Source organism: Spea bombifrons, chromosome 10 (assembly GCF_027358695.1).
Source record: "Spea bombifrons isolate aSpeBom1 chromosome 10, aSpeBom1.2.pri, whole genome shotgun sequence".
Classification (NCBI taxonomy): domain Eukaryota; kingdom Metazoa; phylum Chordata; class Amphibia; order Anura; family Pelobatidae; genus Spea; species Spea bombifrons.
The window spans coordinates 15,561,481-15,572,179 of NC_071096.1; the positions used below are offsets into that span (position 1 = coordinate 15,561,481).

The following is a 10,699-nucleotide window of genomic DNA, read 5'->3' on the forward strand; positions in this document are numbered from 1 at the left end:
CGGTAACTACGGGCTCATTTATACCCCCCTGAGTGTAAGTACACTTCTACCTTTTGCGTTTCCTGCGCTTTGAAACGTTAATACACCATTGGATCCTTTTTGTGTTTTTTCCTTGGATACACATTCCTCATTGTGGATTCCCATTGTGGACCCTCAGGTGACCCCTGCTACGCTCTGAACAACAGAGAAACACTGTGAGTGCAATTCTGTGACACACAGGGCACATCATACTGTATCATACATCTGCACTATATATTTCTCTTTTTTTCTCATTATTATTTTGGATGTTCACTGGATGGAAAGCATGAGCGCCCCCTAGTGTACCTTTGCAATATCGATATAACCAGTCTATGATGGCTTCATCAGACACATAGGGGTTGTATATGTGGACAGCAAGAGGGATTTCCTTACCGCCGTACAGCAACATGAAGTGGAGTCCATCCAGTCAAGGGCCATCTTTCTTTCCTCTGAGGTTCTTATTAGATTTGGGCGCAGGCCAAGTCTTAGTGTTCATCTTCAGGGATTCCATGAATATTTGCCCGTTCTTATGTTCTTTTCGGGCGAATATTCATGTACGTTTTTGGGTTTTTTTCTTAGTTTTTGCCGGTTTTTTAGCAGGGGTTAATAGGGGTTAACAAGATAAAAATATGCAGCAGCTTTGGCACCAGGATTTTCAAAGTCTGTAAGAGCGACTCTTAGTCTCCCCAGGCCATGTTCTTCCGAGCTGTACCTTGCCCTGCACTTTGCCAGTATGCAGCCAGTATCTGATTTACTGTTGAGTCTGCCCATTCTCCTCTGACCTCTGACATCAATAAGGCATTTTCGTCCACACAACTGCCGCTCACAGGATATTTTTCGGACCATTCTCTGTAAACCCTCGAGATGGTTGTACATGAAAATCCCAGTAGATCAGCAGTTTCTGAAATACTCAGACCAACCCATCTGGCACCAAAAACCATGCCACGTTCAAAGTTACTTAAATTCCCTTTTCTACCCCATTCTGATGCTCGGTGTGAACCTCAGCAAGTTGTCTTGACCACGTCTACATGCCTAAATGCATTAATTTGCTGCCATGTGATTGGCTGATTAGCTATTTGTGTTAAGCAATTTAACAAGTGTACCTAATAAAGTGGTCAGTGAGATTAGGTTAATGATTGTTCTGACAGGTGACCTCTAGAGACTGCAACATACATGGCGGTGACCAAATACAGGCTGACAGGGTGTTCTAGTGCTCTATTACTGGCTGTTATTATGTAGCAACACAATGTTTCCACTTTCACTTTTGTTTTCTATCTTCTGATGTCATTTCTTGTAAATGGTTGTTAATTAGCTGCTTCTTTTAAAGCTGCATCATAGACAGGAAAACATCAAATCTGCTACATTGTCATTCAGAACACAATACAATAGTAAACATTAAAGCCTGAAGTTGATCAGTTTACACAAATCCCCAATTTACACACATCCCCTAATCACACAGACATATTTAATGCCTACTGTATAGAGATTAGGAATATAATGTACACATGTATGTTTGTATTAATATAATTATATAAATCAATACCTGTATAAATATATACATACGGTATATAAATCAAAAGACATTAATAGTATTTAGTGTTGTGAATAAGTGCGGTAAATGAATAGACGTTATTGCTCAAGTAATTGAGTTAATGTCAGAGGGGAAGGATAGCTGAACACACACAATTAACAATAAACTAAAGGGTTAATTTAATTGAAAGTGTACTTAATTAGTGCAACATTATTATTGACAGCGGGTCCTGCATCATTTTTAATTATTGCACTGTTAGCTGAGAATTCTAACATACACAGTGGATATAAAAAGTCTGCACACCCCTGTTAAAATGCCAGAACTTTTTCCATCTTTAATGTGACCTATAACGTGAAAAATAAAATTGCAAAACAAACTGAAATCTTTGAGGTGAAAAAACTAACTCACAATAACCTGGTTGCGTAAGTGTACACACCCTCTTATAACTGGGGCTGTGTTCAGAATTAACCAATCACATTCAAACTCATGTTAAATAGAAGTCATTACACACCTGCCATCATTTAAAGTGACTCTAATTAATCACAAAGTTCAGCTGTTCTAGTAGGATTTACCTGACATTTGCTTAGTTGCATCTCAGAGCAAAAGCCATGGTCCGCACAGAGTTTCCAAAGCATCAGAGGGATCTCATTCTTGACAGATATCAGTCAGGAGAAGGGTACAAAATAATTTCCAAACATTAGATATACCATGGAACAGAGTGAAGACAATAGTGGAGACAATATGGCACAACAGAGACATTACCAAGAACTGGACGTCCCTCCAAAATTGATGAAAAGACGAGAAGAGAACTGGTCAGGGAGGCTTACAAGAGGCCTACTGCAACATTAAAGGAACTGCAGGAATTTCTGGCGAGTACTGGCTGTGTGCTACATGTGACAACAATCTCCTGTATTCTTCAAATAAATGGGCTATGGGGTAGGGTGGCAAGACGGACGAATTTTAAACATTCAAGCCCGGCTGAAGCTTGCAAAAACAAGTCCACCAAAAGCATGTGGGAAAATGTGTTATGTTCTGATGTAACCAAGGTTGAATTCTTTGTCCATAATTCCAAAAGGTATGTTTGGCGCAAAAACAACACTGCACATCACCCAAAGAACACCGTACCCACAGTGAAGCATGGTGGTGGCAGCATACCAGGCAATTTTGCCACAAAACCTTCAGGTGTCCATTAGGAAGCTGAAGATGAAGAGGAAGTGCTGCGTACCGTGTTAACCCTGTATTAACCCCCTTTTAAAAAAAAAAAAAACGAACACGAAGAATGTACATGAATATTCGCCAGAACCGAACACAGGAATGGGCGAATATTGGTGGAATACGAAGATTTTTTTCCCCATGAAGGCGAACACAAAGACGGACACGAAGAGTTGGCAGGCGCTAGAGTCTAGTTTAAGCTGGTTGTATCTATTAGAGGTTGGCACTGACATGTTGAATGTTGGATTAACAGACCTAATGATGGACATTTGACTAATTAACCCACCCAGGTCATAGACATCTTCCGGCTTTGCAGAGATATTGCCTAACCTTGGGAACTTGTCAAGGGGAATTCATGTAATTGACATAAAGAGACAGACCACTTTGCTGTGATATAGGGCATGTAGACCATTTGTAAATCAGCAAACTATATCAGCTTTACATCATTTTCTGGTAAACTCTATTATTACAGGAAACAAGTACACACATTCAGATAAGTGATCAAACATAATAGGGATATAAAAGCCTCTCCTACAATTGGAATGCATTCCATCAACAGAAAGTAAAATCAGATTAATGATAAAGTGAAAGCATTTATTGTTCCCAGTTTAAAATAAAGAGACCAGTATAGATGTTCATTCATAATCAACATTTCCTCCTTCTGCTATTAAAGGATGCAATGTTGAGACAGCGTTGTAACAGTTGGTTAGAAGTAACTATTAAACCGAAAAAACAATAACCTGCTCACTTCATCTTCAATGTCAAGAATGCCAGTTTGCCACTATTGGGGCCGATTTATTAAAGGGAAAGTGATAAACAGAAGATCATTTTCATAAAAATCAGCAACGCAAACTACAGGTATAAACGGAAGAGTCAGTGACTTCATCAGGCCCTTAAGACCTCTGCAGTTTATTGCTATTATTATCAGTAGCCCTCCCACTCGTGTCTCTAGCACGCTGGGAATCTAACGGTACACGCGAGATCTACATTCCTTGCCCTGGAGTAGCCAATAAGACGCCTTATGGGAGCGGCAGTGTCAGCTCCCGTAGTTCTGTTAGAGAAAACGAAAGGGCGCCGGCAAAAGGCTTTGGAGGAGACTTGGATCCACGCACACACACTTGCCACCCACGAATTATAAACTAGTGGGGCTGTTTTTTCCCTGCGGTGCAGTTTTTATAGACAGATATAGGAACGTCTGCAGCTAATGCGTTTTAATGTGTCGGTGTTGCCATTCGCTGTATCCCTCTTTAGGTACCGGTACCTTGGCTTTGAGTTAATAGCACATCTGCAATGTAACCCTACATAGGTGACGTTAAATAGACGATTCATTTTAAACAGTATGTGTTAACCCTTGAAAAGCTGGCGATTATTTATTGTGACACCGACGGGGCTGTTACCGTTACAACAAAGACACGCAGGGTGACATACAATGTTAGATCTGCCTGCATAGAGAAGTCACCAGATATGTTTATTTGAAGTAGTTATTACCGTGAAGTCACAATATTTGTTATTGGAAGTATGAAAGCTGAACCAAGATTTCGGATTTTGGAGAACCTACACATGGCGGATAATGTAAGTCTTCTGGGGCTGTAAGATTCTAAGAACTTGGACATTGTCTTCATTTTTAATAAGATGTTTGAACAGTTTGGAACAATGTTAACCCTTTGTGGTTTAGGATACCTATTATTGATGTTAGAAATATGAAAAAATGCATTTCTCCCCATTATTTCCCCATAAATTCCAAACCAAATAGTAAAAGTAACTTAACACCTTAATAATAGAGCTGTTTTTTTTATTTTTTGTACCCTTTGTGACAATGGCTGTTTTAATATTTCTGCAGTTCTCCTGTTTAGCTGTAATTTACATCTCTCTCATTTAGATAGTTATATATTGTTTCAGGACAAGAAAAATAGTTATTTTGATCAAAATATTTAAATTATGGCAAAAATTAAAAAAAAACACTTTTTCCTACTTTTATTTGAAAATTCTTTACTCTTAAAAGCTAAAGACAAACCTGCTACATAGATTCTACTATTTGATCAGAGTTTACAAATAGCCAATGTTTAAATGTTTTTTTTGCAAGTTATAGGGCAATAAGTAGAAGTAGTGATTTGCTATTTCAAAACAATTTTTTTCAAAACTGGTCATTCTGCCCCCATGTGCTATTTGGGACATCTTTGAAGCCAGTCAGTTTAATTTACCCCTATCAAGCCATATGTTTTTGAAAACTTGACACCCCAGGGTATCTTAAATGCTAATACTTGGTATAACTCTTTTCGTGCCCTAAATCTACTACCAGCCTTTGTCAGACTTTCTGGTAGCATTTTGTTTTGTGTTTTTCCACACAACTCCATTGTGACATATAACTCCATTTTATATCAAGTCTTTATAGCACTTATAGCTGATAACCTTTCCTTCTGTCTAACAGAGTATGGTAGCAGACGTCACTAAATTGAAGAGAAGAGACCGGAATCGAGAAGCTGCTTATAAGAGTCGGAAAAAACATACAGAACGAGCAGACACTTTGCATCAGGTACTGAATGCTAGCTGCATTCTGTGAGCATATCGGGTAACATATTTGGGGTGCCAGCAAGGAAAAGTACACACGGAACTGATTTCTCAAAAATATTATATTCTGTGTGAATCAGTTTATTATGTTTGTTTTAAAATTAGGCTTCCTTCTGTGATGGTTTCCTATGTACTTATGCCAGTATTTACATATAATCTCTGGAATTAATAGTAATGTACTGGCCATTCATGCTTTATTCACATTGTCTTGATAGTCTGAGCAGCTAAGCATTCAAGATTGCTTGATGATTATTCCCAGTGCTTGTACCCGCATTAGCCAGTTTCTTGGTATACTTGCACGTGTGTTAGGCTACATCCACTATATGGACACCTCACCATTAGACCAACACTGACTTTGATGACATCACATTCTAAATATATAAACATTAAGATATAGTTGGTCCCCCCTTTGCAGCTATAACAGCTTCCGTTCCAGGACTAGGTTGGACCAGCCCTTTGTGAACAATTCTGGGAGACAGGAAGAGAGCATTGTCAAATAACACAAGGTCACATGATTCCGTGGCTAAAGGCTGCTTGCACACTGTGTGTGCAGTGAAGAAAATCTACTGTTTGTAGTCTGTAGCATGTATGTATGTGAGCATGTATGTATGTTTGTGTGTGAGCGTGTATGTGTAAGTGTGTCCCTTAGGTGTTCAGGCGCCCTGTGCGGATTACTTCTCTGGCGCCCCCCTCGACAAAAAAGAAAGGGAAAAAATCTTGTAACAAACAACTAGTTTTAATTAGAGATTATTTATATGCAAGTGAAACTAGTACAATAATATATAACTGGATACACTGGTAACAATAATGTACCTTAAATACATTAAATGTAGGAAAAACAACAGCTAACAGTGCGATCTTTGTAACAAAAAACATTTTTTCTTTAAATCTTAAAAAATTGGACCCTAGGCAATTATTTCCTTTGCACCCCCTCCACGCACTGTAGCATGTAATCACTCCCTCCGCTCCCACACCAAAAAAAATTGCCCCACTGACTGCAGATTAGGGGAAGACTGTAACAATCTGTGCAGTCTTCCCTCCTTCTGACTCTACTGTGCTTTGAAAGGTCCTCTTCCCCGTAATCATTCCCAGAGTCCCTTTGTCCCCTCATTAACTAAGCCACACCTCTCTTTTCCTTCCTCCCTGTAGTTCGGGTATATATCAAATAAACAACACATGTAAACAACACTTGTGTGTATAGCATTGCAGGTATAGTCCAACAGAATAACACACAAACCCAGCTTTGCAGGTATAGATCAACTGGGGATCACATGTAAACTCAGGTATAGATCAAATAAGCAACACATGAAAACAGCACTGCAGGTATAGATCAACTAAAGATATACAAACCCAGGTATACATAAATAATGTATGGAAACATAGCATAGCACACCCCAAAGCCAGCCCTTGTGTCCACATAGAATTTGACCAGCACCCAAATTACACACACAAATTACAGCCCAGCCTAAACCATCTTTGTCCTCAAACAGCCCAGCGTGAGCCATTTCTGTCCCCAAACAGCCCAGCATAAGACATCCTTGTCCCCAAACAGCCCTACCTGTTCCATCTTTGTCCCCAAACAGCCCTACCTGTTCCATCTTTGTCCCATAAACACCCAGCCTTTGCCATCATGGTCCCCAAAGCTCAAACACCCTGCTTGTCCCATCTTTGCCTTTCCCCAAATCATATATACATCTATGATACACACACAACACGTATACAGTCACTCACTCATTCACTCAATTCAGTCATTTACACAATTCCTTCACACAATTATTCATTCTCTCACTCATTCACACAAATCATTTACACATATTCATTAATGCATTCTCACAATTCATTCTCACCATTCATCCACACATTAGTTAATTTATTCTCTAATTCATTCACCCAATTTATCCACACATTAATTTATACTCTCCCTCATTCACTCAATTCATCCACACATTAATTCATTTATTCTCTCACGCATTCACACAATTCTTCCACACACCAATTCATTCATTCTCTCACTCGTTCACACAATTCATCCACACAATAATTAATTAATTCTCTCATCCATTCATACAATTCATCCACACATTACTTCATTCATTATCGTACTCATTCTCACTCTTTCTTTCAAGATTTTTAATACCCCCTTTCTCACAATCTCTTCCCCCGTCTCACTATCTGTCCCCTCTTCCCCCTTCTTACTATCTCCTCCCTCTATCTACCCCCTCTCCCCGGTCTCACAATTCCCTCCCCATCTCATTATCCACCCCCTCTCCTCCCCTACTCACTGTCTACCCCCTCTACCAACCTTCTCACTATCGACTTTCTCTCCCCCTACTCACTATCTACCCCTTCTCACTATCTATCCTTCCCCCTTCTTACTATCTACCCCCTCTCCCCCTTCTTACTATCTACCCCCTTCTTACTATCTACCCCCCTTTGCAGTTCACCAACCCTGGTCAACCACAATCCTGTGGTTGGAGCGCAAGGCCTCAGTCTCGCTGTCCTGCCACGGCACGCGCAGCTTCACCGCTAAGCGTCGGGATATGACGTCATATTCCGGTGCTCATCATGAAGCGCCGCACCGCCACCAAGGCCTCGACCTCCCACCACCGCAGTCAGGGCAGCAGTAGGGAGCAGAGGAGACAAAGGGGGCCGAGCAGTTGCTGAAAACATTTTCATGTGCTACCACTCGACACAGATGTGTATGTGGGTGTGTGAGCATGGATGTGTAAATGTTTGTGTGTGGGGAGAAAAGGGAGAGATAAAGTTAAATCAGAGTAGAGAGATGAAAGAGATGAGATAACTAAAAAGAGAAATGAGGATCAAAGGAAAATAGAGAGATAAAAGAGAAAAGGGAGAGGTAGGAAGAAAATGGAGGAGCGAGCAAGAGGAGGGGAGCTTTACAGAAATGGGAAAGATAGGAAAAGGGTGAGGTAAATAGAAAGAAGAGGAGTGATAAAGGATAAGGGGAGAAAAATAAAGAGAGAGAGAGAAATAGGATGAGAAAGAAAGAGGTGGAGACATAATGAGAAGGGGGATCAAAGTGAAGTGGGAGAGATAAAGAGAAACATAGGAAGGCTTGCAAGCTCAACAACTAATGTTTATAAGTCTTGGGCTCCAAAAAGTATTTAATTATCTCCTCAGTTGCATTGCCATATGGATACCACCTCCCGATGAGACAACCAATCATCACCCCACATGGGTGGCTAAGTATAAAGAAAAAAATCAGCATTCTCATGTGGGATTAATTTAACACTTTGTTGTTTTACAGGAATTTGAGAAGTTGGAGAAAGATAATGCAGCACTACGTAAAGAAATAGAGTACCTTCAACAAGAGACAACAAGATGGTCTTTAGTTTTAAAAAAACATGAAGCTACATGCTTACTGGGCTCTCCTGATATCGTTGCAGTGCTCTTACATGATTCAGACCCACTGTGGTCACCACAAGAAACCCAACCAGTCAGTAACTTTTAAATGCATTTCCCTTTTTACTCTTCTTTACTCAAACTTTCTGGATGCAGCTTGTCCTAAATGCCTCCAACTATTGCCTTTGTGTTAGACAACGAGGCAAAAATATATTTGTAAGTAAAAGCTAGAACAAATGGCAAGTCTGAATAACTTTTGCATCCATTCACTAAAAGTTGAATCATTAGTAAAGTGAAAATGGTTAACTCATGTGACTTGGGTTAAAGTGCATGCATTCACACACTACTTCTGTTAAAGCAATTTGTACATTTGTTAATTAACATGCAGATTAATTTTGCAAGTTAATTTGAGTGCTGTTTTGCAGTACAGATATTGAAAAGGTAGCAAAGGGTTGGCTCAGTTAGTAGGTGCATTCTTTCGTTTGCTATGGTGATTAGACTACTGTTCTTACTGCAAAATACTTCAGAATGCAGATTAACCAGGTTTTATGTTGGTGTTTTTTTTTATTATTTAAAACAATTAGAAACACTGGGGTTCTGGACCTTTCAAAATTCTGAAAATGCACTCATAGAATAATGGAGCAAATTAAATTTATTACATCAGGGTTATAATGCCAAATATATGTTAGTGCTATATAGGATAAAGAACAACTACAAATAGTAAAGAGGAGCCATACTTATCTGCACCTTACCCACAAGAAAAAATAAATAAAAATAAACACCCTCTGAAAAACTCTATATAGTGTCCATCTGTAATAATAAGACTTGTGAAACGTTCTTAATATCCAAGAGTTGGGAGCAGTTGCATCAGTAGAATCTGCAATCTTTGATGCACTGAGTATGTCTACATATCCTGGATGGTTTCAGGTGCAAGTGTACACACTGGTTTGATGCTGGAGGTTACAATGTTGGCTGTAGGTTGCCATTTATCACCAATAAGAGTTGGCACCAGGAGTATAATGTGTCATTTAAAGAACTGTGGTTATCTCTCAGTGTTATAAACACTCAAAATGATAAGCAAATAGCTTGTGATTCAGGAGCATATATCAAAAGACAAGCCAGGGTAGGAACCAAAGCGGGTCAGCAGACGAGCCGGAGTCAGGAGTACGGTGATCAGCGAAGTGAGGGTACGAATGCCAGGAGCCAGGAGGGTAGTCAGGTGAAGCCAGGTCATACTCAGGAACTCACTCAGGAACAAAATAATGCAGGAATAGCAGGAAGCAAAACACAACGGCAAAGGACTCATGCAGGTCTGCAGGCTTGTATAAGAGCAAGGTGGAGCTTTCAACTGCCCACAGCACACAGTGAAAAAGACAGAGAGTGTGCAACACCAGATGAATTTCAAGTGACTGTGAATCCATGACACAGCGGCTCAGTGGAGGATTTTCATGAATTTGCTTACTAATCAGAGCCATCTTGTGGATTTGAGATGGAAACACTAGCGCAGGGGTCGGCAACCCCTGGGGTGCAAATGAGCGGCACGCGGGGCTGCCGACTGCTCACAGTGGCATCTGTATCATGCTGTGCCCCCGAATTGAAACGCCTTTTTTGATGGGTTTTTTTTTTGCAGCCTGGAGGAAGCGCTAGACGCGGAGGAGAGAGGGGCGACAAGAGGTCGCTCAAGTTTTCAGCAACCGCTCGGCGTCCCTCTCCTCTGCAAGGCTTCTGTCTTCAGTGTCTTTGTCGCAGTGCCGGCATTCATGCTGAACGCTGGAATATGACATCATATTGTGTATGAATTGTAAAAATGAGTTAGAGAATAAATGAATTAATGTGTGGAAGAAATGTGTGAATGAGTGAAAGAATTAATGAATTTGTGAGAATGCATTAATAAATATGTGTAACTAAATTGTGTGGAAGAGAGAATTAATGATTGTGTGAATGTCGAGTGACTGTAAAAGCATCTGTGTGTATTATAGATGTAATAATAATTGGTTTTTGGAAAGG

At 40.0% G+C, this 10,699-nt stretch overlaps 1 protein-coding gene across 1 annotated transcript; it reads left to right on the plus strand.

Moving 5' to 3' along the window:
* The first annotated feature begins 4,226 nt into the window (after positions 1-4,226).
* Positions 4,227-8,994, plus strand: BATF2 (basic leucine zipper ATF-like transcription factor 2). The gene is made up of 3 exons (XM_053449453.1): positions 4,227-4,333; positions 5,190-5,294; positions 8,598-8,994. Exons 1-3 carry the CDS (start codon positions 4,280-4,282, stop codon positions 8,799-8,801), a joined length of 363 nt encoding a protein of 120 aa, XP_053305428.1. The 5' UTR covers positions 4,227-4,279; the 3' UTR covers positions 8,802-8,994.
* Positions 8,995-10,699: the final 1,705 nt, after the last annotated feature.

Bases quoted from the DNA above. Each gene is read 5' to 3' on its own strand.
- BATF2 (XM_053449453.1), top strand. From the start codon at position 4,280: ATGAAAGCTGAACCAAGATTTCGGATTTTGGAGAACCTACACATGGCG. The intron at 4,334-5,189 runs GTAAGTCTTCTG...TCTGTCTAACAG, and splicing joins ACCTACACATGGCGGATAAT to AGTATGGTAGCAGACGTCAC. The intron at 5,295-8,597 runs GTACTGAATGCT...GTTGTTTTACAG, and splicing joins GAGCAGACACTTTGCATCAG to GAATTTGAGAAGTTGGAGAA.